This window comes from Genypterus blacodes, unplaced genomic scaffold (genome assembly GCF_046128005.1).
Source record: "Genypterus blacodes isolate CSIRO-AG114 ecotype Tasmania unplaced genomic scaffold, CSIRO-AGI_Gbla_v1 ptg000061l_1, whole genome shotgun sequence".
Classification (NCBI taxonomy): Eukaryota; Metazoa; Chordata; class Actinopteri; order Ophidiiformes; family Ophidiidae; genus Genypterus; species Genypterus blacodes.
This window is the reverse complement of record NW_027466873.1, coordinates 2,532,197-2,559,006: the sequence shown is the minus strand read 5'-3', so window position 1 is coordinate 2,559,006 and position 26,810 is coordinate 2,532,197. Positions and strand designations below refer to the sequence as shown.

Sequence of the window (26,810 nt, the reverse complement as noted above, 5' to 3'; positions counted from 1 at the left end):
CTGTCACAAAGGTTGTTTTGGCGGTTGGAAGGTGTGTTGTGGTGGCCCCGTACATTAAGGTCACAGGTTTCGCACTGATCCGCAGTGACTGAACATCAAACGTGTGGCTTTGTAACATTCCCTGTAATTTGCTCTGTGAAATATCAGACAATTACAAGAGAACTAAGTTTCATTTACAAACCATTATTAAACACCATATTTCTACTCTAAAAGCTGATACACATCATACAGAAGGAATATTCAAACTCAGAATTCAAGATCATACTGTTTTAATGGAAAAACTTGGGTGAAAAACATATAACTTAAATGTACAAAGAAAAAAAGACTTTGATCCTGCATAATAGAAAACTCCCATTTGGGTTATTATGTTTGGAAAAAATAACACTGTATTGTCAAACTCATATCCTTTTGGTAATCTGTATATTTGTAATTTAATTCCAACATGTTAGTGCAGAAATGTAGAGAAGTAGGCTTTCCACATGCAGCATGATCATTTGTTGGCTTTAAGCATTGTGTGAAGATGAGAGACCACCTGGCCAAATAACTGAATTGTCCTCAGACACACCCACCTTCTACTATTAACAATATTATGCTGTACATGTACATGTAAAGGCCTTGATGGGTAATGAAATGTATAGGAGAGTCATTGTAAAATCACAGATTCTTTACAGTTATTAGAGATAACAAAGGCATTGAGGTGATCAAAGCCACATCTACTGTACAGGAGAGCTCTCATGGAGTTCTGCATTATAAACGGTCCTCTGGGTCTGCGATGGGCACTTGGGTTTCCTCGTCACAACTGTCTTCCTTCCCAACCCAATGGATGCCGTGCCCGTTCTCCCTGGGGTGTAGATGCGGTGAATGCTGGCGTTCCAGTGTGGAAAAAGTAGTGAACTGGACCCTCTTTCTCTTGCTGGTGGGAGAATGGAGGGACTCTGTGTGCAAAGGTTTGCTCCTGAGGGAGCCCACACAGCCAATTGGAGAGTCTGTAACAGATGCCAGGCAACTGGGCCGTCTAGAGAGAGAGGCAGTCTTATCTGACCCAATGTCTATCACAGTGGTCTGAGAATGTTGTTGGACAGGACTGCCTGGTACGCTCATCACCAGCTCGGCATCTGTACCCAGCCACACCCAGTCGTGCCGATGCCCTGCCACCTCCTGACCATGACAGGGAGGCTTCTTGTGTCTGAATCTAATGACATAGGAGATACAGTTGACCAAAAAAACCAGGATGGCCAAGCAAAAGACCCCCAACAGAGCGTACATGCCAATCTCTAAGTCTGTCAGTGGGCGGTTGGCCGACATTTCTTCACCTCCGATGTCAACCTCCACCGTCTCCTGTCCAGGCAACTCCACCTTGGTGGGAAAGTTGTTGTAGTTAACCAGGTTACCAGGGGCCTTCACGGTGCTGGTGAAGCTCACACTGCCCATATCCTTCACTAAGATGTCTGAGCCGTACGTCTTGCTGCTGTCACTGGGGCTGTTCATCATGTTGATGTTCACTATGCTGGTAGGCCTGCTAGGCTTCCCAGGATTCCCTGTCTTACCCACACCTCCGAGTGTGCCCCTGGTTATAAAGATGCGGTCTGTAGATTTGATCGTGGTTGTGGCTTTCTGCACCTTGATGTCATCTCTCTCTGTGTCCGAGTTGGTCGGAACAGAATCTTTTGATAGCTTCCTCTCATTCCTATCTCTGGTGTCCTTAACACCTTGACCTCCTCCCTTCCTGCTGCCGTTACTGCTCACCCCACTGATGTCACTGTTGCTGGTATTGCTGTTTGCGCGCCGGTTATTTACCGGAAACTTTACCTTGATGCTGCCATTACCAACAGCTACAGTGCTTTTGCGTTTGGACTTCTGGCAGGTTTCACAGATGGACATCTCAACTCTGACTAAAACTCCATCCCCTTCCCCCTCTGCCACCACAGCTGGAGGCGTGCCCCGGACTGACACCACCCCCTGATCCAGAGATGTCACTGTCAGGCGGTAGAGGGTGGGATCGTAAATATCGAGAGGTGTCTGGGAACCATCGCTGAACTGCACCCAAGCACTGACCAAAGCTTCCTGAGGGGACAGAAATTTATAAAAGTTATATTTGTAACTTAGTTTTGAATCCATCAGTCATCGTTCTTGCTTGATGTGAGACATTAAGAATATTACTTGTTTGGGGCTCTGCAGGACCTCTTGTGTGGTGGTGGTTGCCATTATAGCTCTGTTGCTCCCTGTACTGAGCTGCAGGGTCATTGAGAGGCTTGTAACCAGCTGGACCCCCAAATATGTGATGGTCACTTTCTCATCCACTACCTTAATTGTCTTCTTAGCCAATATTGTGTCCGACAGTGGTGAAAACACCTGTCACAGGAGAGCAACACACTGTAAATATGCAGGTAAATGCAGCTTAATTGCAGACAAATGTTGAGGCTTGATCCATGATCAGGGGTCCAATGCAGTCCTACGTAAGCTCCAAGGTTTTCTATCCTAACATCTCATTAATTACCAAATTATTGCCAATTAATGACATGGCAGGGTAGAAATGACTAATCGAGGCTCACATAGGACAGGCTTGGAGACCCCTGTTTGAGACGGTACTTCAGTGTGGGTACCTGGATGGAGGTGATCCCAAGGTCTCGTCCTGACAGCACCCTTCCAGCCTGCAGCCTAGCCACACGCGTATCCTCTACCTTCATGAAATATCTGACTAGTCTTGTGACATCCACCTGCCAATCAGAGCCCAGGAAATAGGCCATAGGTTCTCGAGGGTCTTCTTGCTCGGCCACAAACTGAGTTAGCACCCGCACGAGGGCATGCTGAAACTGCAGCATGCAGCCTTTCCCCTTCCTGTCCTCTTCTTCACTGCTCCAGCTAGGTCTGGAACACAAAATACATACAGGTCACACCTGTCAGGCAGTAAGTACTTTGACCTGCTATACTCCAATCTCTCAACCCCATCTCTTTGCTTGATTGGATCACATTCAGTTATTGCAATACATTATGTAATGGAATTAAGCCCCTAAACCCTTGAAGGGATGTGATTTGGATAGAAAAATTGTTTATTCCATGCATGAGCTAAGTGTCACCTGGAAAAACCCCATGCACGAGACGGTTAGGAGAGTATCAGTATTAAACAAATGCACTGTTTGTGTGTCCTACCTCTTGGAGGTTAGTATGGGAACCCTCCAACTCTTAATCTGGCTCAGCTCTGTGTCTGACGTCTCAATCTGAAGGGGGAACTGGGGGATCCACACGTTGAGCTCTAGCTGTGCACTCAGGTAGCTGTAGGTGAAGTTCACCATTATCTTCAGCATGCCCCTTGTCTCCTTACCATTCACAAAAACATAGTCACACCTGTCCGACACCTGGAGAGAAAACAATAGATATTGAAGAGCATCAATATCTTGCCAGTAACATTTCCCTGATAACATCATACAATTAGCAATCTATGGTACTTCGTTCATCAATGATATTGTTGTCTTCTAACCAGGGATAAAATATAATCACATTGCCTCAGAACATCATTCCTACAGCAACGTAGTCTTTTGCAGAGGTTCTGGGTGTTACCATATGTGTTACCATAGCAATCTGGGTCTAATATAGCACTGTGATGATCACTCGTGCCAAGCTACAGGAAGTGACAGTATTGCTAATTAAGATATAATGTGGTACAATGTTGAACATCAACCCTTCGCAGCCAAGAGCATTCATTACACTATGATTTAAAATGTGACCTTGGCGATTTTAGACTACGGACAAAAGTTCTGACAGACAATGGCCGTTTTAGATAATTAACACAGCATTGAAATTCAGTCTCCAGCCCCTGCAATGCCCAGGCAAGTGGAGGACAATGGTTTAATTTATTGTGATGAGAGTCGCTCTTATTCTCAGGAACTCAGGATTTAGCCGAAGGCGGTTCAGTCACAGCTGTGTGTTATTTCTGAGTTCTCGTGTCATCGTTGAATTTAAGACTGAATGAGTAATCGCACACTCTTATCCAGAGATTATAGCTATTGGGTAAGCACTTGTCATCGCTTCCCATACTCTACTTAACGACCTCTCCTGTCTTTGGTCGCCTAGATGACCACCCAGCACAGCCTTCACACTGCCCTGTCCACAGACCTGTCCCTGATCTCATCCTTTCTTTCTCTCTCTCTTTTACTGGACTCAATGCTTTTGGTTTTATTGCAGTATTTTGAACAGGACCAAAGCTTCATATTTTGGTTTTATGCATCTTCTTCTATTTGTACAACTTTTTACTCTTCTATTCTTTTCCTTACTCTCTCAGTTGAATGAGTGTGGACTCCTTCAGGAACCTTAAGTTCTGTAGACATGTAAAGCCTCCTGTATGGGACATTATACAGAAGTAATTCGGTCCTAACAGATACAATAATGGAGTTTACAGGAAATGTCTTCAATGCACTGAACAGAAAGCAACGACTGTTCTTCTGTTTTCAGCAAAGTCATTTAAGGTTTTCCTATTTTCATCCAGGCTGCAGCTGTCAACCGCTCATCTGTGATCTGATCCAAGATTACACAGAACCGATATGAGTCATGTTCCCCCAAAAATATCAAAATTTGGCAGAATAGATCTATATGTACATTATGTGTTATATGCATATCTGTGGTAAAGGAATTTAATTTTAAAATGGGTTCAAGGTTGATACAAATTAAAGGTTAATTAAATTGCTGAGTCGTCTCTTTTGGCCCATAAAACTCCTGATCAATCAATCAAGTAGACTGTTCAATATGTGCCCTTTCCAAGTGTTCAGGTGTCCATTCGTCAACTGAGCGACAAAGGGAACGCCCATCCCCCCCTCTTAAAAGGTCTCTCCATCATTTACGCAGAATTTGAAAAACCTTTTCCATCAATGCAAATTAGACTTTGTTGTGCTAAGCCTTGCCACAAGTTGGCAATTCTAGATAAATCCACTCCCATCTATCACTCACCGCTTTGACACAGTCCAGGCACAACAGAATAGAAAAGATACGTCAATCAAGCTGCAACACTAAAGGGATTAAGCTGAATATTTGGGGGAAGCTGCTATCCGATCAGCAAACAAACTAAGAGCTCAGAACAACAGATACGACTATCTCTTCATATAATCCTGCTTTAACTGACACCTAGGTGAAATTAATACACTCATAGATTGAGTTCAGACATGTGTGTCTGTGTGTGTGTGTGTGTGTGTGTGTGTGTGTGTGTGTGTGTGTTTACTCTTTTTTGCAAATACTCTATTATATTGGTATGGCAGTGGTCCATCGTGTCCACGTCTTCATTCTTCATTGTCAAGGCCACTTTACCTTTAAGTAAATTTGTTTGTGCCCTCTGACACTCACGGCCCCGGAGTCTGAGTCTGAGTCTGAGTCCCGTCCGTAAACAAAGACCACTTCTGGCAGTCAGCTGGACTCAGGTTTACAGGACAAAAGGGCGAAGCCACAGGATGGGAGCGATGTGGCAGACTGTGAGGTCATTTGTGGGGGAAGCGATTTAGCTACAGTGGCTGTTTGTCGTCGGGGAGATTGATGGGTGATGCCGCTGGAGCCCAACTCATAGTTTGTTTTACCACGTGGAAAAGAGACGGAGAGCAGAGGTGACTTTGGAACAAGTTATTTGTCTGTAGCTGTCCTTCCCATCACACATGAAACCAACCCTGCCCCTCTGGAGCTTTGTTGTAGCAGACACTCTTAAATTGCCCCCCTGTCCTTTTGCCTTAGCACAGATGGACAGGACACAAACATCTGCAGCCTCTCATTTTATGTTGCTGACCCTATTTTGCTTTCAGAAACCATTTCATGGAATGCAAGTTCAGGAACCTTTTGAGGAAGTTTGCAGCAGGTGAAAACACCAGAATGTATTTTTATATTGATTATTTTGTTGAAGATTCTGTTATTTAACCCTGGAGTGAAACGGCAGCAGCACAAATGTATGAAATCAGAGACACTGCAAGGGGAAGATGAGTGTGGCGGAAAAAACCTCCCACCTTGAGTACATCCTCATCAGTGGAGCTACAGTCTGTGTAGTCAGACACGTCGGTGACAGTTCCATCTTCCTCCACGGCCACCGTCCTCACAGGCATCACAACCTTCTTACCCGTCAGTACGGCCGTGTTCAAGATCTCTGTGTCCTGCAGGGACAAAATCACCCACAGTCAGTTTATTTCCACAGAATAAAAATAATCTGATGCAATAATCTGGGTTTGCTTAAATTTTACATTCAGTCCTAACTAACTAACTAGAATAAGCTCAAATTCCTACCACTCAATTATTAAAAATGCAATGGAAGCAGCTGCTGCCAGATAACAGATGCAACAGTTTGCATAATACATAGAATGTTGCTTGAAACAGCTTGAGAAAGGAGAAACATAGGCTGCTACAGAAGGACAAGAGGGGAAAGGAGGACAATGAGATTCAGTGACTTGGCAGTAACTGATGAAGTGCGAGTAAGACGCATCGTGCCCCCTTTGGGAAGCCAAGATGGGACAGACTGTGGGCTGGGTCATGTCTGGGTCAGCCAACAGAAAATAGAGATAATCCTGGATTTTCTGCAAAGGTCTAACATGGTCAAATGCTAACAGAAAAATAATATGTACACGTATATAAGCTGTAGATATACAGATGTGCATTTTATATACTTCATATTACCTCTGCCTGTTTTACTCAGTGTGTGTGTGTGTGTGTGTGTGTGTGTGTGTGTACGTGTTCTTCCTTCGTGTATGTGTGAGATGGAGTGCAGTCAGATTACGTCGATGGTCTGTAAAATCAAATTCAAAGAGACACTCCATTACGGAAAGAATGTAAATGACGCAGATACTTGTCCTTCCTCTCTATAGCCTGAGAGTCCTAAATGTCTCTGACTTGCACAGCTTGACATCTGATGCCTCTGTCAATAAGGCTTCCACCATTATAGAGAGCTATTGAGCAGCAGCACTAGTGAGAGCTCATAGAGTGAACCTGAGAACAATCAGTCAGCGCTAATGTCCCCACTAACCAACCATCAAAGCTCCTCATGTGTGGCCCCTCAGCCTGCGGTCAGAATCTAATCCACAGCACAGATGAACCATGTCAAAGTCACAAATCAGGCCAGCAGAGCCTCATAACTGCAAGCTGCACAGCTCCATTGTGATGGGAATGCAGCAGACCACACTGAATATTGATGACCTTATGGAAACCTTTATGTGCAGTTAGTAACGTGTAAATTCCAAGCCTTAACTTTGAGGCGGTCCCTGTCTGCCAGAGTCTGTCTGAAAGTTACACTCTCTGCCATGTTGTCCACGAATCCCATTACATAATGTGCCAATCTGGGAAACCCTAACCTAGCAGCACAGCCTGCCAGTATAGCCTGTTACTGTGACGGCTGTTTGGGCGGAGTCATTTTCAGACAGTCCCTTGCAGGTACATGGGGTCTGGGCAAGCATAACGAGATGCCAGGGGCTCAGAGCCTCGCAATTGGACAAGGTCGGATGAGAAGCTTTATGAGACACTAGAGACGGCCAATCAGAGCCGGTTACATTTGCATACTGTGAACTCCCTCCAAAAACAGCTTATTCTTGAGAATGACAAACTGTGGGCTGCAAAAATGTGTTTTGTTTTCGACAAACTTCCCAAACTCTATTTACGGATCAAAGGGAAGTATTCTTACTTGTTTATGTAGAGAAAAACATAAATCCTTTAATGTATTATGCATGCAAACAATGGTGTGCTAAGAGGTCATGGGCTCCGATTCCACAGAGTGCAGATTCAATAATGTAATTTGAGGTGCTGTGAAGAGTTAATTTGTATGTACCGGTGGCGATTATCTCGGGATAAATTATAAAGGAGGCAAGATGTGAAGGCATGGCGCTGAAATAAAAGCACATGGAGCAGCTGACTGGAGAGGATGACCACATATTTCACATGCCAGAACGAAGCAGAACAACAGAGCCTGACAGTCAAACAACACAAGGTCAAGTCTGCCAAAAATAGAACCCATTTACAAATTCCAAAGGCATATTTAGTCATCTGTGCATGCAAATCGGACAGGAATGGATCAAAGCAAAGTGCATTTCATGACATTTTCACACATGATCGCTCAAGGGATCCGGTCCGTGTCTGCATTGGCGCGAACATTATCGTCCGTGGCGTCGATGCGGAGCTGAATAATAAACACGTGACATCACCAGGAGCCTCACGCGGCCTGTGTGCTCACCATGATGAGAGGAGCCAGGCCCACAAAGTCTCTCTGAGTTGTATAGATCCTCATGGCTCCTTCAGTCTTGGCTATGTTTCTAGGGCCAGATGGCAGCTCCAGTTTCCATGCGATCATCTGGCTGTCTAGAGGGCTGCTCAGCTCCTGCACCTCAAAGTCCATCTGAAGCACCTCCAGCAGGCTGCTATCCGGCCTAAATGAGAATCACAAAAGGTGTTAGACAGATCCCTCTAATATAAAGTTAAAAATCTTGTTGAAAACTGTGTAAAAAATCAGCTAAATTATGACAGAATCATGATGGATGTTATTTTATTAACCTTCAATGCAAGCAGTGCTGCGGCATTTGCTGCCTGTTGGTGAATTTAGGGGAATCCAACACCTTCGTAATTTAAATTAAAAGCAGAATGAAATTATCCGAAATAATATAATTAGTTCCCTGTAGGTGTCTGCCACTTCTCCGCAACACATAAAATTCCTGCAGAGATAATCATTTTCGGAATGAGGGTGCGGCGATTACATAAGTGAGTATCCTGAGCTTTAGCGTGTCCCCCCACAGTGAAGACAAACTTTGCATTTAAACGGCCGTCGCGCTCGGTAAACTGTATTTGTGATTCATTGAGAGTCGTGTCTGGATCACCAATCTGATGTAAAGGAACTCGGAGTGGTGACATTGCTGCGGTGACATATTGACAGCATTGCCAAACACACTCACAGCAACATCAATAATCCCTCATTCATGATGCAGAATGCATTATTAGCCTGACCATACATATCATCGCTAATGTATGCGTTCAATAACCCCTTTCAGCCAATATCAGACGCTAGATCTGCATTAATTTCGCGTTTGAGGTGTGGAGGAAAGTGGAGAGCGGTTTCAGAGTCATAAACTGGGTCTGTACGGCCATGAAAATCCTGCTTAAAGTCATAAAATTGATGAAAATGATGAAATATCCCAACATCTTTAATAAGGATCATTAAGGTGACGAGTGAAGCTGCAATGTAGGAAGCAAAACTAATGTTGCGTGTTTGAAATCTGCTCTTGATCATGTATAATATTTGGAAACAAGGCAGAGTGACGGTGGCTACAAGATCAATCGTCCTGCCTGACACAAAGCCGGAGAAGCTCTTTGCTCATAACACAAAGAATTATGGCTAAAAATGATGAAGACACTGGAGGTGCTGGGTGTATTTTGCATCTTACAAATTTGTGTCTCTTCGAACTGCAATCCACACTAGCAATTTTAGTTTACAATGACATAAGTAGTCGGAAATGTTATGAAATAAGCTTTCGGGACAAAGTCAAAGTCACAGGACAAAGTCATTCCTACACCATATTTCTGCTTCAAACGTCCACTCGTTGGAGGAGGAATGACACCGGTCGTATGGTTACAAAGTGTCATGATGTTGTGTAAAAGATAGTGATCCCAGCAGTTTGCTACTAAAGACCCAGAAGGCCTTTAGTAGCTTTTCTAAGCACGGTGCGTTTCTTTTTTACAAAGCGGAACAAAAACCCCACAGAAGAAGAATCGAGCAGTATCTACTGTGTTGGCCGCACATCCTGGCCTAAAATGAGAGGGGAATAAAAGGTAGTCGAAGGGCGGCTGCATCCTGCATACACAACAAAGTCTAAGCCTTTGTAACTTTTAATGGCCTCTCAGTGATGCCAGCCAGAACAAAGTGTCCTAGCTATGGATTCAATTTTCTCCCCATGGCCCAACTGAGCATTCCGGGTCTTATTTCTTGGTACTATAGAGCAAAGATATATTGGAGGACAAGAACTCAATAAGCACACACCACACAAACATTATCAGACCTGCTGGATTTTCAGTCTGCATGTAAAGTCTGGCACACTCACAGCTCACAGGCTTCTTGTTTATGTCATAGACTCTACAATCGCACAAACCGAACGCGCGTCGTACTTTGTTTAATCCTGCCAACACAAAAACAAAGCGTGCAAAATTCCTGATCTGCGTCTCCGCCTTTGACTTTAGCGTAACTGAATAATCAGAGCATATTGCTGCGAGACATAAGCTTAAAAGATAATCATGATATTCTGGTCAAGTATCAAAACAAGTTGAGGTTGATACATAAGCATGCCTATATCCCCTTAAGTATGCATTAACACAGATACAAGATAGGAGCTGCTGCTGCGCTGTTTAAGCCCTCGGTCATTCTTGTGAAGATTACGGGGGGAATGAGGCTTTAATAACTTGTTTGTGCCCAGCAGTGTGTGTGTGTGTGTGTGTGTGTGTGTGTGTGTGTGTGTGTGTGTGTGTGTGTTCGTGTGTGCGTGCGTGTGTTCGTGTGTGCGTGTGTGTGTAAGTGGCTGCACTCATATCAGAATATGGTGACGGCATACAGAAAAAACAATGCTTTAATGTACAGATGCAGCATATACGGTGGTGTGATAGTGGACGCTTGCGGGGGTTTGGCATTTTAGAGCGGATTAGCTAATGAAAAAAAATATGTTACGCAAATAGAAGTCGTTATAAACAAACGGAATAATGCACAACAAATGGGGAAATGACCTAATGAGGGCAAAGCAGCCAGACATTAGGCCAGTATGCTGCCCGAGTTTAGAGTTAAATACATACATTTAGCTGAAAGATTTAGATTGTTGTTGTCATTTTGGGCTCGATGTTACAATTATTGGAATTATCTAATAAGCTGAAAACCCACATTGATCTTCTGATTACAGGCAAAAATGCGATTTAAGCCCTTCACACGCACAGGATTGATGAGATTCAGGCAATCGCAGTATGAAACAAGTCCTTCCATTGAGGAAATGAAAGTGGAGTTTGCATGCAATTAAGACGGTTCCATCGATTTCCAATCACATAATCAAGGTCTGTTAATGTTACGTTAATTTGTGCTGGTTTGAACCGCATTAAAGTGTTAACAAAGAAATTCCTTTATTGCCTGAAATGCTCTAGAAAGTAAGTTTTTAAGTTCTTGTAAATACACTGAGTCCCTTTAATGTCTCCACCTGAAAACATGATTTGTTCTGATTGGCCATAATCACCAATCACAAACAAAGCTTGCAAAGCAGATCTATGACCTATGGATTTGTTTTATTGGACACATTTCTATAGACTTGACAATCTGACACAGATGCAACACTATAAAAATGAGGGAAAGTAATAAAAAGGTATAATCTGTCCTCTTTGAAGACATTTCCAAGTCCCTCCTCCTCTGTAATGAATCTTTTCACCCCCATATCGTACACCATACTTCAAACAAATGGCTGACTCAAGTTTAATCTGTAATTATATTCTTTCTTTACTTTTATTGCTATTTCTTATCTTAATACATTTTGGGGACAGTTGGCTGCACATCCTCGGTCTTTCCAGCGATGCCTTGATCCACATACAGATTAGAGTTTCAGCTGTTGCAGGCACAGTTTTTCCTCCAGAGGCAAAAACAATTTTACTGAGTTACACTTAAATGCACTGAGCTCAAAAACTAAACAGAAATCTAAGTTTTACTCATTTGTTTTAGCAGCTGTAAACTTGTGTGGCAAAAAGAACTTCAACACACTTTTTTCCCCTTGATTTCTCCGAAGCCAAAAAGAAAAACAAGCTTTAAATAGATTTAAGAATCGTTTCAGAAGTGATTTGATAGATGTGTTATTTAGAAAGTAGAAACGATTTTGTACAGCATTTTTTAAGCAATGCTGATTCTATGAGACAAATTAAAGACAAATTCAATGAAAGACTTTAGACTCCAGGGGTTAAATATAAGTTCAACTCATAAGTATTCTAAACGATCTCTTTGGATGGTCTGCTGGCCGTGAACAGCAGGTAACCTATATATTCTCCTGTTTTGCAGCTATGGGATTTAGCCAACATGCATACATACACTTGCAGACACAATTGTATAATGGAAGATAATGCGGTTGCAATAAATGTGATCATTCTGAAACTTAACATGTTCAGCTTTGCTTTGTTTGTTTCCCTGATTTAAAAAACAAACATGATTTACTATTTAAAAACATTCATTGCAACCAGGATTTTACCTTCAGTTATCCTATTACATATACTATCCTGTTATTTCATCAGGACTGTAAGCCTATACTCATTGTCTGGCTTTTGGCAAATAGAGGACACATTTAATAAAAAAATACATTACTACAAAAATAGCTCCAGGGCCTTGACTGGAGGTGTTTACCAACCCAGTTTTCAGAAGTAATAATTTGCAGTGTTGAAAAAAATAATTATGTTACATTTGAGTCACAGAATGAAACGTTTTTTCATGCCTTACCTGGCGAGAAGCTTAAAACTGTCAAATGCACAAAGCACAATTGCTGGATGAGAACAGCAGCAGCAGAATCCCAGCAGCTTTCTGCAATAAGCCAACCTGTGCTCAGAGACAATAAGAGACGTGTCCTCCCTGGACAAACTCAATACAGTATGTCCTCTGCAATAAGCCCTGTCAGACCAGCACAAAGCAGGCGGTTTGTCTTTTACTCCTCAGGTGCAGATACATAGAGCGATATTATCATTGCAGGACATTCATTACACACACTGTGCCTCTTTTAACAACTACAGGCCATAAATGTACCCCTGCATCCAACAATACATGAAAAATACCCTCAGGAGCTATTTGTCCCTCCAAACAATAGCACTTTAAGCCTGTAAGGACATGACAAATGTCCCTGCTCCAGATAAAACACTTACATATCACACCTACACACACACACACTCACTCACACTGCTTACAGTACATAAAGAAACTTGCCTTTTAGCAGGTATGGGAGCCTTCCTCCGACAGGTCACAGCCACGGCTCCATCTGTACTCACATCCAGCGTGAAGTCCCACAGTAAAGAGTTACTGGGCGTCACTGTGCGAAAGGTCACGCCGCTCTTTACCGTCGCCCTGTGAAGAGTCAAACACAAAAAAAGGTCAAGAATGTGGTAAATGTGAAACAGTCATATCCCCCAAAGTTTAAGTGGAACATAAACCGAACCAATCATATCTACATCACGACTCTAATGTTTCTTTTTTGCTTATTTGTTATAGCTTTGTGACATATTCCAGGCATGAGTATAGCTCCATATTGTACAACCCTCATGGCAATCATGAAAGGTCAAACGGCAGTGCGGAGACATTTAAAGCAGCGAGGGTTACGTCATCTTTCCTCGAGTCCGCCTCTTTCCCCCCGCCGTGTGTATTCTTGCTTCAGACGGCACTAATGGCTCGTTACTCCTGCTGGCCTCTCATTTGTAAATGCTAAGCAGTGTGCAGCCGAATGTGTTGACTTTCCCACTGGGCTCTCCTGGCATATGAAGCTGTTAGTAGGTCAAATGTTAATGAGATCTCCTCCTTCAGCCGGTCAAATAAGGTCAGGGTCATTGTGTACACCATACTGTATATACGTACATGCTCAGCCAGTCCAAGTGTTCCCTGTGTTCACTCGGGCTCTGACCAGACCCAGGATGCCCCAGGATTTGAGAAATCCCAGTCAAGTCTTTCAAAAACAGGTTTTCATCTGCATGCAAAGCGTGTAGTTTATCTCTGAATCTCTGAGATAAACATTGGGGGCTGTAAATTGGTTGAGTGTATTATGAGTCTCTGAGGAGGCGTAATCTGTGAGAGGAGCAACAGCCGCAAGCTGACGCCGAGCTCTTCTACCGCTTTGCTTTGGGGACCTGCAAAGTCAGGCAAGATGATAAAGCAGAACGAGAACGGACACAGCTCCCGTTTCAACAAACAATACAAATCAGTTGATTAAATACGCAAAGGTGAGCCGCTTTTCTGTGTTTGTGCGTGTGCGTGCGTGCCCATGGGCCGGTGTATCGGAGTGTGTGTGACAATGTGGAGGATTTAATGTGAGAGCACCTGAACGTTCAGCTTTTCACAAAGTGTAATCTGCTTATCTGGTCTCAGGTGACCATCAAACTTGGCATGGAAGTCGCTGCAGCGTCACGACATTGTTTGACCCTATAACTCTCTCTCTCTCTCTCTCTCTCTCTCTCTCTCTCTCTCTCTCTCTCTCTCTCCCTCTCCCTCTCCCTCTCTCTCTCTCTCATACGAACACATGCAAACAGTTTGAACCATAATACAGAATATCAATGCCTTCTTTTAATGTTGTAGTCTATTCTTAAACTGTGTCAATGCTTAAACATGCAGTAAGCAGATGTTTCCTCCTCTATCCATTAATTCAACTTTATTACTCTGGCAACTTTCCACACAAAGATGCATCTTAAAATTCTCTCAGTAGCTGACTGATAAAACAGTAAGTAAGGGACGATGTAGGTTTAAAAATGAAAGGCGTAACCATGGAGACCAATGCGGGGAAAGTATAAAGAAAGATCAATACAAAAATTGAAAAAAGTGAATTGTGAGATTAGAAATGAGAAAACATTACAAGCTATAAAAATTAATAGAAGCAAAAGTAAGCTAAAAAAAAAATCAAAGTAAGTAAAATATAACCAAGCGTGACCTGATTGCATTAGTCTGGTTGTCACGCCCACCTGCTCTTCCTTCCTCCCACCTTCAGACGCACAGATCACTACAGTAGATGTGTCTCAGTAAATAGACCCGGAGTCTCCAAACAAGAAATGTGGCCGTGCAGTAACCCCTGACTGTTCAATCTGCTTTGGTTTCCATCAAATTAAGCACAAAGAGGAGAGCCAGGTCGGCGTGTTGTGGCCTCGGCGCTGTCACGGTAAACGAAGGTGACAAAGCTTCTCTGTGGACTTTGCATCGATGGCGGTGGATCGAAGAAGTGCTATCGGAGCGGAGAGACAAGGACAGGACAGCGGCCTTTGCTCTGAGGTGATTAAAAGGGAAGGATGAGGTCGTAGCCCCGCTGAGCCCCCACCTCCACGTTTCCTCCATTAACATAAACTTACACGCAGATTTCAGTGGTTTGTTTTAAAAGACTTACGATGCTTTAACACAAAACAAAGCACATCACTCCATTCGCTTTGAGTCTCCCCGGTTGCGGCATCACCGCGCACACCGTGTGAACAAGTTACTCTAGTTGCTGTCCCTTTGAGACGCCGTCCTAAAAACAACTACTACAGGACATGAAACGTAATTGCAGGCTGACACTTTGTTCGCTCGCCCCAAAGTCATGAATGTTACATGAAGACATAAACGTGTTACAGAAGACTAATTAAAAGCAAAGCTCTCACGTCAGCTCAGGGCGATGAAGCTTATAAACAAAAAAGCAGAATAGCCTAATTAGCCCTCTTTATGTGTAACTTAAGGCCTTACACATGTGCAGTCTCAGGCTAGCGTTGCGCAATGATCACATCAAATATTGAACGCGTGGTTGTGAATATTGCAACACGCAGCTGCGATCCCTAAATGTCGATGCAAGTCCCCCCGCGCTGGTGCAGACTCATCCAGCCAACGAAGCAAGACCAGCGTAAGAAAATAATTATCCAACCTGCCAACGCCATCGCATCCTCAACCTCCTCCCTTTCACAAATATTGTTTAAACCTTTAAGTGCTGAAGAAACAGATAATTCTCATTTAATATCGCAAAGGGAATATTCAGCAAAAAAAAAAAAAAGCATTGTGATTTTTTTCTCCGCCCTCCAATATCACGCTGCCTACCTCAGTTACTTCACTTTCTCTTCAACCAACATTGCATTTTATGTTTTATGTGTTTAATTGCAGCTCTCGTGCTGACATCACAGAATTCCGAGGGCAATAAGATCATTTCCCATCGATGGGGGGAAAAGTTAGACCCAGCATAATCAATGAAGTAGGCAGGATGGCATGCTCGGTGTATTATAATGAGAACGCCGCAGAGGGCCGTTAATCTAGTAATGGCCTCTGAACACGGCCGCTTGTGATGAAACACCTCTGCGTTTGGGCTGAGAGGAGTCAGGATGAACTAATAAAAAGTGGCGGTAACAGGGATGGGCTTCATCTGACGCCGTCGCTCCATCGGCTCCCCCCCTTTCCCAAGGGATTGGAAGATGAGTTTCCCTTGCGAGCGTCTGGGAGCAGGAAGCAGCGTCCGTGGCTGTGGTTAGTCGGCAGTGGGCAGAAGGAGGCACCGGGGCAGGGAAGATGGATGGCTGCGGAGACTGAAGCTGACAGTGTGTGAGAAAAGCAGCTCTCAGGTGCTGCAACTGCCATCCATCTCACTTCTGACCAGGCACAACATGAGTGACACTGTGGTTTCACCTTTTTACATACTCCAGTCGCACGCACACACACACCAAGCCTCCCTCGCCTCTGTCAAACACACTCAAAGCAGCCCTTGGCCCTTAGCCCGTTCCTCTGTTAGCTCTCTGTCCTTGTTTATGTGTGGAGTGCAGGGTCCTTTAAAGATCACAGAGCCGCTGCACTTCTCTCCTATAAATGAAAGACAAACAAAGAGTATTCATGGAGCCCGATACGCAGCGCGACGCAGGAGGCACAAAAGCAAAGACTGATCAAAGAACTACAAGATAGATGGCGGGCTCCGTGTGAGCCAGACGGCAGGGCCCAGATGTGTTTCATCACCCAGTCCTCTATAGAGATGCTACATAGGGTTTGTAATGACTCTGCTGATGTGATTTGTGGTCTCATCTTTGGCTTTGCGAATTCATCACGGCAGGGCCATACTGCCACTGTTCAACCCCAATGCAATCAGAAACAGATGCAATCATTAATTATGCAGGCAAACGTCCACTGTTTTGCCAGTGTGATCGCCAGCCATCAGCAACGTGCTTATCGTACTTATGGAGCAGTTTAGGGAGTTGGGGAGACGTTTGCACGCCAACATTCCTGCCAGATGGCAACACCGCAGCTCTGAAAATGGATGTAAAACTCCTATTTGTCACACAGATGAATGATTGGACTCCCTCATTGCGAAACTCAGTGACACCGTGTCCTGTTGCTGCACACTCTGTAGATTATTTATTGGCGTACCGCTGTATTTCAATAAAAACCCATCAAACAAGACAAACTGTAAAGCACCTCGTCACACCATGACTTTGACTAGCGGCTAAGTAGAGAACACAGTAGCACAGTCAGATCGCACTGGCTTCTCTTTTCCACGCTGACATTAAAGGGTAATGTAATTGCCCTTCATGTGGGATAACGTGACGATGGAGGTGCGATACTTTCACTGTGACCTTTATCAATCTGGTGGCAGAGAATGACGGCGGAGCGGACAGGTGCGGCTCTTCTTTCTCTCAAGCCGACCTCGCATTTGTATGTCCCGTGACTCCAGCTGCAGACATCAATAACAGGCTTATCGTGCTGATGAGAGAGTATTAAGCAAAACTTAATGGGACATTGAGACAGTGATAAAGCACGCAGACAGCTGTTAAGGTCCGGATGCACCACGCTTGTTAATGGGCTGATAAGCTCAGGGAGGATATGGCTTTATGTTCATCTATATGAGCGGAGGAGGGGGGACACTGAGCTTTATCACGTGTTTATGGAACGCATAACAAGGGAATGTGTATACACAACTCAACAGGAGAGGAGAGGAGAGGAGAGGAGAGGAGAGGAGAGGAGAGGAGACGTTCTCACTGTGTGTCTCAATAGGACCTTGTGTGAATAAGTGTAATGTGACAGCACAGAATTAGAGCAGCGATGATTAAAAGGCATTATGGATGAAGGGGAAAGTGCTGAAAATGTCTCTTTTTAGTTTCATTGCTACAAGCAAAAATAGAATTATTCAGCAAGAAAGGAAGAGAGGGAGACGACGAGCTCGTGCAAATACATAATCCAACCTTATAAAAGCTCCAGTGAGACAATTCATTGCTGAGATAAACAATTAATTGTACAACAAAGCACACGTTCTTCCTTTCTCCTCCCCGGGGGCCTTTTTTAAAAACGTGAATTTACTGTTGAGACCCATAAGAGACACGTGCTTCCATGTGCAGAGTCTCATTCAATCAATATTTGCCTGTTCCAGCATTCACAACTGACTGCCAGTGCCTATATGTGAATGAAGAGGAATTAATAATATATGACTCCTCCTCGTCTTTGCACCTGCATCAATCTGCTGAAGCGTGCAGGAGCGCATCAAAGTGAAACTGAGATCTCCAATTGTATTGATTGTGTTGCACAGCGTTCCTCAATCTACTTCAAAACTGTAGAGTCTTACGCAGGAGCAACACGTTTTTGAATTACAGCTTTAAAGGAGACAAAAGCTCTAGTTCTAGCTCTTTCAATCCTCTTATTTGTATTTACTGCTCTATTTTGAAACATTTGCGCTGCTTTAGATGTGCAAAAAGATGTCCCTTTGTGCAGCCCTATTGTTGACACTGAGTGAAAACGTGCTGTGGGGGTTCTTTAAGGTATGAAACATCTGAAAAAGTCAAACATGTCCCTTCTAATGACTTAAATGTGAACTTAAACCCCTGTAGTTCAACTTTACAAAGAGAAACTTTAACCTCTTCTCTACCTTCAGGACTTTTACATGATGTGAAATCAAAACACATTTAAGTGAAGGATTTGTGACACACTTAAGCCATTAAATGACTGAATCAGTGCAACTAAAATAAAATAAATAATTGAAACACATCAAGGTAATGCATTTGATCTGAGACAGGTCGTTATTCACATGCTGGCTAAGAGTAAAGACGTCTGCAATAACAATATAAAACACAATCTCTGATCATTTTAGTATTAGTCTCAACTTGTCAGCGCTGACGGCTTACAAGGATAAATTTAGCTCCGCTTCAATCTGCTGCCCGTTGATCAGTTTGCATGGGGAGAATAAAAGGTCTGAATCATTATAAACGTCAATGGAAATAATGAGGAGCGATTAAGTAAGAATCCAATGTGGGTAATGGTGATCACCAGGGGTTGCATCATTGCATCTTAATGTAAAGGAAGCTGTGGCCTCCATCCTTTCTCTTGATAATATTAGAACGATCGAGCCCAAAGGTTTGCACTCTTCAGACACGGTTCAATTGAAATTTGTGGTAAATGTATGCAATGAAAAACACAATTCCATTAAAGGATTGTGACTGCGGGGATGTCAGTGAGACCTGCTCCTCTTCCTCATCTCTCCAGTCGAACACAGTTGCTCAACATTCCACAATGACAACAGAGCCTTATATTAAATTGAGATTTGCTGCTAATCCCTGAGATCTTCATACATTCCATTGTGTGATCTCACATGGAGCCTTTCAAGCGGAGCGATGATGAGTCTGGAGCTTCATGTGATTTAGTTTGATCCGCATTCGGCTTGATGACTAAAAGTTGAGTCGACTCTTAATATCATCAGTTGGTGCTCCAGTGTGAATTTTTACCAATTTAACAAGAATAATCAACCGCCAATCTCAGAAATACTATTCTCCTTCATGATATGTGCAGATAAATGCCCAATAATCTATGGTAGATCGTATATCCTCCAATTTTCCCTTATTTTTAGATGGCATAAGGTTTGTGGGAGGAGAAGCGCACAGCAGAGGAGAACTTAAGCTGTTCAACAGTTTCTCATATTGGATTCTGATTGATCAAGTATTTAAAACTCCCTGAAATTACAGAGCCTCAGAAGTAATGTTAATAATTTCATTTCAGTGCAAACGCTGTCGAATCTACTAAGCTTTTACTTCTACCATCAATGCTGGGTACATCCCGTGTCCTATATCAGTGCAGAGCCTAGATTTGTGAGGCGAGAGTCTTACCGCAGCGTGAAGTTTGTGAGCTGAGCAGAACTGGCCATGAGGACGTAGAAACTGGCAATGTCAGTCTTCTTCAGTGGCTTGGACGACGTCCGTATAACAATTGCATTGCCAAGCTTGAGTCGCGAAAGTGTCGCCATTCCTTTGGGCACCTGCAGGAGGCGTACGCTGCCAATCCTCTGCATTGGGGTGATAGGAACGTCCTCAGCCTGCTGCTCTGAGCTTCCCCAGCGCGCTCCGTCCACAGAATTACACTTCCCGTCGACTTTAGGTTGAGCCTGGTAGTAGAGCTCCACAGGGTTTCCAGCAGAGGGGTCTTGCCTCTCCCTGCTGGTGCTCTCTGCCCCAGCAGCAAACCAGCCAGGAGGAGGGTTGAGCTCAGCCATGCAGGTTCCTCTCTCACCTCCCATGGCGCAGGAACCCCTCACCTCCTGGGTTTGCCAGAAAGCGTACACAGTCACACACGGTAGCTCATCGACAGTCTCTTCCTCCCTGTCCCAGTCCCTGCCTGCCACATAGAAGAGCACCCGCACTTTCGGCTTAGAGGAGAAAACCCTCTGGGTCAGCACGAAGGATTGGATTTTCCAGTTGTAGGTAAACACCCGTGGAGCATCGAAGAGCCTCACAGACTGGACAAGATCCAGAGGCACAAGTTGCTCTGTGGACATAGAGCCATAGCTGGCATTGACAGCAGGTTGGCGGGTGGCTCTTAAAATGACAAAGGGCTGTGTGTGAGTCTGCATGCTGGAGTTCCTCATGAAGTCCTGGCCAGCCTCCTTCAGGAAGAGGTAGTCAGCATCCCACACCTCATAGTTGACTGGCAAGAAGACAGGGAAAGGCACAGTGCTCTTAGTGTCCACCAGCTCCTGACTCAAGTCTGTAAAGGAAACAGAGAAATCTATTATAAATGTTTTCTCTGTTTTATATCACAGTAATGAAAAAGCTTAGAACAGAAGATCTGCAAGTCCAAAATGCATGTATGTGGTCTTATTGGTGATATAATTTAGTGCTGCCTAAGCTTCATCAGCAAACATGGAGCAAAATAATAATAATTAGACAACACTCAAAATTATCAGGAGGACTAATCACCACCTGCCTTATAAAGTATGTTGATTACAGCTCAGTGAAACTTCAAACCTCTAACCCACACTATAGCACTTAGCGAGTCACCAACATCCCCAAACCTTTACAAAACCACTGAAACATCTGTGACCATGGAAACATAACTCAAAAAGTTGCAATTTGGGCACTTCTGATATGTTGTTCCTATCAGTCAAATAATCACGGTACATCGTCAGAACATTGATGCAAGTTGTGGGGGAAATCTCAGATTAAAGAGCGACTCCAGTGCAGCTAACACTGTTGCCAAAAGAGCAGGCGACTGGCCGCATTCCTCCTGTGACTGATTTGTTGATAGCCAATAGCAGCTTGTCTGAATGGGCGAAAAAGATGTATGGACAGAATCCATTCCAGCTCCAATGGGAGCGCTTGTTTTGATGTAGGGCCTCAGAGGAGCTTACATTGGCCTGAAAGCAACGGGAATGATCTCATTGTCTCGCCAGCACTCGAACTAAAACAAACAAACCCAATGTCATGATACAGGAAGTGCACTTTTATTTCTCCTCTAGAGAATGTAGACATCTTTGATTTATGAAGCTAGCACAAGTTAATGGATTTCACTTGATCATATTTCCAATGTGGAGCTGTGGACCCTTAAGGACAAAAGGATTATAAATGGTCTAAGTTTGGCTCCATTATCAGACTGCTTTCCTGTTTGAAGGTAAGAACTAATCTGTAAATGTAATAACTCGTCATCAGAGTACTCGTGGATAGATGTGTTGGATATCTGTCGCAATGTTCGCTTTCGATAAGGAAAAAGTACAAGAGTTATAGAGAATCAGGTCAATTGTTGCACCAGCAGCCCGGTGTGTGTTACAAATGCTTCCTGTTCATTTGTGAAGGAAATGTGAACACTGAATTATGTATTCAAAGGGGGCTTGGGAGATAATTGAGTTTATTATTTTTACATATCATTGTGAGCTGGGCAGTGAATACTTTGTTTTTAATTATGCCTAAATTTGCGTTTGGAAGTACAGATTAGGGAGGCAGCCTTTGGTAATCTGGAGTTCTTCTCTTTGTTCTCTCTCTCTTTTTATTTGCATCTTACATTTCGCAACATGTAATGTAGATATAATTTGTCTAATGTGTGGGCCATTATAAAATCCAGCAAGGGACTGCAGATGAATGTGTGTGAACTTTGTCTAACTGACGATTATTCACACTGCCGACTTCATAAATATGTAGAACTATGGGTGATAATTATAGCCATGATCCTGTATAGTCAGTCCTACAGGTTTTGAATCCATTCTAAACTGAAACGCTCATAATTCTGAGAATAGAATACAATGAAAAATACTATCAGACTCCCAGGAAAAAAAAGCCACCTAGAATTCAGCTCAGCCCATTAAACAGCTGAATGGGCCGACGCAGTATTACGCCAGACTGCAATTGACATTAAGGGTTAATGTGAAAATTCCCATTACGGAACATACAGTAGGTGAATGAATGCAAATTACAACTGGAGAAGCTTAAGAGGGTTATAAGTTACTGAAGCAGCAAAAAAAAACTACAGTCACAAAGATAGAAAACTAAATTAACGCCAGATTTGTAGCTGGACTTTTTACCTCTTAAAAGTTGTTTACAGTCGCTTAAATGTTGGGCAAAAGGATTCGACGAAAGCCTGCACTCTCCCCTCCATTACCCCAGAACCACTTTACTTTATGGGAATGGAGATGCAAAGTTAAAATCAACCTCCAGAAATTGGAATTAAAATGACTTTTCCACGTTGTCAGCAGGTAGTAAACGCAGCGCCGAACCCCTGCCTGTGTGTGTGCATCATAATGAAAGCTAAAGGGCCGGCAGGCAGAGATTACAACGTGGATTTCGGGCTGAGTGCAACAGAATGGCATCCGATAAACTATGCATTAACTCTTGACCGGTGACTGTTGAATGGTGATCGCACCGAGCGCAGTGTGACACTTTACCAGATCAAAATGAGTTAAAAAAGCATAGATATTGTCTGATGTGGCCTTAAAAGCTCTGCGGTGGGGAATGAGTGGAGGCATAGGTCACTCGGCCATCGTGCGTCCTCATTAAACATCCATTTTGATAGATTACAAAGATTACAAAGGCTGACCTGCGTGTGCTATGTTTATCTGGTGGCTAATTGCCCTACTTGGTGAATTATGGAGGAGAAAACACGGGTGTTTACTGCAGATTATCCCCCAATAGCTGAAGCTGCACAAACACTGCTAGTAAAAAGAGAGCTGTAACAGAAACTCAAACCCAAACAAATTAAAGCCAAAGGCAACATAAAGTGACTCTGTGAGGTTATTTGCCATCACAAGCCACCAGAACAGCTTTATTGCACGTTGGCTTAGATGAACTCGTGCAAGTTAGTGTAGCTCTACCGGAGGGATGGAACATCATTCTTCTGACAGCTCATCCCTCATTTGTTGTTTTGGTGGAGAGCGTTGTCCATCACATCTGTTCAATTGGATTTAGATCTGCTGACCGTGAAGGCCACAGCACATGATACACATCATTTTCTTACTCATTGAACCATTCCATAACCTCTCTTATGAGAAAAGGTGTCAGATAGTGTCTAATGTCTGTCACTGACTTAATAAGCTGCCACTGAGGATGACTTGGATTCTTTCTATGTCAAAATCAGTCCTCGTGTCCCTTATAGGTGCTGGGATTTGACATGTCCCTCTGTCGCTGCCTTTTCTGCTTTTCATCTTCGCGCATCCTCCCCGGTAAAGATTCTGTCATGCGGTCTGACAGCTTGCACAGCAAGGACAATATGTGTCACAATCATATCAACCCGCCAGGCCTCTGAGGAGAGCGCAGCATTCTCTCTCACAAACAGAGACACGCGTCCCAGTCATGTTTGCTGAGAGGGGGGGAATGAGGCTGTACTGGCTGAGCCCACCAGAGGCAACAGTGACAGATGTGCTGTTTAATAGCAGAGCTGGCAGCAGCACTGGGCGGGTATAAACTGGCTACAGGAGGGAGAATTCACCAATATAGCAGCAGCACAGATCTTCTCATCTAGAAGTGATGGGTCATCTGTGCCCTACGTGTTACATCACAAGATTTAATTCAGCATTATATGCAAATGTGTGTGTGTGAATGGCTTCGTTCTCAGACACCTTGTCCCCAACATGAGCCAGGCCAGTGTCATAAACGCAGACTTCCTTCCTTTCGATCTGGTAAAAGCAGCAAATCTAAGCAGAACTTCGTTCCTGTCCTCTGCCTGTGATGAACGTCCTGCCCTCATTTGACAAACAAGCGAGCAAATCCTCTTCACCAGCTGTTTCAGCCTCTTAAATCACTCATCCTGAAGACCACCAGTTTCTGTTCCTCCTTGGCTGAGTCAGGAGCCATTGGTGCTGCCATGCAGATGCTATAAATGGCTTTGTTGGCGTTTTAATTTAGTTTTTGGGTAGAGTTTGTAGGTTAATTGGTTGTGTTCATGCCAAGTTACAGCAATATGCCTCGGATCTAATATAATGAGACTGGAGATTTTTTGAAATTCTGCTTTCCAAGTGCAGAGTAACTTTCCTTAGCTGTACTATGAAGGAAGTGCAATGTAATGAGAGATTTCCTGTCATGAACTTGAAATGAAAATGGTACTTAACCTTGTTTAGAAGCTTTTCCCCCCCAGTAATATATATGAATAACAACAACAATGCTCACCTAGGGAGTAAGATACATTTAATTACTGATATAATAATTAATATGGAAACCCCTGTTGGATGTGCTGAGCTCCATTTTGCATTGTGGTTCGTGCCGAGGTTCTAGATGCCTTTTTAACGTCACATTGGCCCATTTCTTCTATCATTTTCACAGTTGTAATTAATTTCCGTGTCGTTCTATAAAAATGCACCGAGCTGGAGTCACCACTGTGAATTCTAACGTTCCATAATGACTTTTACCATATGTGCTAAACAGCTTGCTGAAGTGAGCCGACTCCCAACAGCAGCACAGAGGACAACAATGGATGTGTGCAATTTAAACAGGAGAGATTAACTGAGATTAACAACATTTCATGCTGCCCACACGGGAACATCAACTTTATTTATTACAACATCTCAATAAATAGTGAGCTGAGAAATATGTGATTATATTGGAGATAGTGTATCTGTGCTCTGGCAGCTGTAGCAGAAAACATGTATGTTTGACTCAATCTGGATGTTTACACTGCTTGTTTTTAATATGGGACTGGTTGACCTTTCCAGTGTATTTGTCCTCAATAAAGCAATAATTAGGAGCTCTGTTAGGATTTGAGTGCTCTCTGACTGGTTGTTCCTGGAGTCCTAATTCACTTCAGCAGTCAGTGTGGGAGGTAAATGTCAGCACAAAACAACAAACACGCTGCATCCAAACTAAAGAACTGAGGCTAAAAATAATTTCAGTGAGAGTGTTATGATGAAAAACACACGAGTGTGTTAGTGTCAAATGTAAGACGAATATGCAACAGGGTGCCACACAGACCTAATTAGAGTGAGCGGGATTTCACCTGCCCCCTGTTCCAGATCTAAACATCTTTCATTTCACCATTAACCCTAGTTAGATTGTTTGAAATGTTACCCTAAAGGTGCAACAGGCTCAATGTATATAATCTGATGGTCAACACGTCATTACAGTGAATTACGCGCTGACACAGGTCGGCTTGTAAATTCTATGTATCATAAAAGTCAGGCTGCAACATGGCAACAGAACAGAAAGGCTTTACACAGAAACAAGGCTGGTACAGCACTGATCATACGGCATGCAGTGGTCAGTCTGGCTGGGGAAGAAGGTGGGGGGCGAGAGAGAGAAAGAGAGAGGGAGAGAGAGAGAAGGAATGGAAAGATGATGGAGGAGATAGGAGGGAGTGGGAGAGGACAGGAAGAGATTGAGAGAGGCTTAATCTTGTGCAGTGATTGCTTTTTCCAGTGAGACTCTTAAAGCTGCTTTTTTTTTTCTTTAAATCTCTTTTATCACTATTTCTCATTTTTGTATCATGTGATTATCCACACAATAGCCTTCAGGCTGCATTCCCTGAAAATAGCCATCGATAAGGCAGTTATAGTCTTTAGAGAAAATGTCTTTATGGTGTTCTGCTTTTGAGCCTTTTCATAGTCAAAGTTGATCGCTTGGTGGTTGCTTGCTTCTTTTGGTGGGGCCATTTCTGACCAGTGTGATGAAACCACAGTAGCCTAGTTTCCTCAGACTATACTTACAAAGGGAAAGTAATACATAACAGCTCAGCAAAGTGATCATATAACTCCTTTTAACCCATCCTTTGAGGATTCATCGTTTGATCCATTGGAAAGCTGCATCACTGTGGTATATGATCTAACTGGAGCACGAATGAACATATTCATTAATTATTCAGATTCCAATAGAAAGCTGCATTACTGCTTATCTAAGATTTAAAAAAAATTAAAAAATAAAAAATTCAGCGTTTGTTCTTAAATTCTCACAAAATTCATCAACAAATCCAAGTACATTGATCAAAGACTACAAATCAGCGAGACATTCACTCAACCCCTGACTGACATTAAATGCATCAAAACGCCCACAAGCCACCTACCTTGTGCGAGAACTGCTGTAAGTGTGGCAAGGACTACATGTAAGATCCCCCAGCTGGGAGCGTAAAGGCTCATGTTGGCACCCGGCGAGGCTCGCTGCTCCCCCGGTCTCCTCGGTTTGGCTTCTCGCTTTCAGCAGCGTACGGAGCGGATCGCTTCATCCATTTCTGCAGTTCACACACTTTCCATAATCACACCTGTGGGAGTGGAAGTTGCGGTTGTAGTCCCTTGCTCCGGTTTACACGAACGTTGCATCGAGAAATGTTCATCGGCGAGTCCTTTAGAAATCTGTGCGTAAAAGTTGTGCGTAACGAGCGCGGGGAGAAATACGTGCGTCCGGGTAGCAGCCGGTGGCTAATCTAACATCAACACGAATGAAGAAATCAAAATATTTCCTTT

The 26,810-nt window shown here is 43.4% G+C and overlaps 1 protein-coding gene across 1 annotated transcript; it reads right to left on the bottom strand.

The window, feature by feature from the left end:
• Positions 1-378: 378 nt before the first annotated feature.
• LOC143003419 (transmembrane protein 132D) lies at positions 379-26,486 on the bottom strand. The gene is made up of 9 exons (XM_076154052.1): positions 26,414-26,486; positions 19,774-20,647; positions 12,917-13,054; positions 8,180-8,372; positions 5,976-6,119; positions 3,151-3,356; positions 2,604-2,868; positions 2,161-2,352; positions 379-2,064 (listed from the first exon to the last, which is right to left on the bottom strand). Exons 1-9 carry the CDS (start codon positions 26,484-26,486, stop codon positions 748-750), a joined length of 3,402 nt encoding a protein of 1,133 aa, XP_076010167.1. The 3' UTR covers positions 379-747.
• Positions 26,487-26,810: the final 324 nt, after the last annotated feature.

What these genes read in the sequence shown, in the direction of transcription:
- LOC143003419 (XM_076154052.1), bottom strand. Translation starts at nt 26,486, where the DNA reads ATGAGCCTTTACGCTCCCAGCTGGGGGATCTTACATGTAGTCCTTGCC. An exon ending in TTGGGATCACCTCCATCCAG is followed by an intron (nt 2,353 to 2,603) that starts GTACCCACACTG and finishes CTCCTGTGACAG; the next exon opens with GTGTTTTCACCACTGTCGGA. An exon ending in TCCTGCAGAGCCCCAAACAA is followed by an intron (nt 2,065 to 2,160) that starts GTAATATTCTTA and finishes CTGTCCCCTCAG; the next exon opens with GAAGCTTTGGTCAGTGCTTG.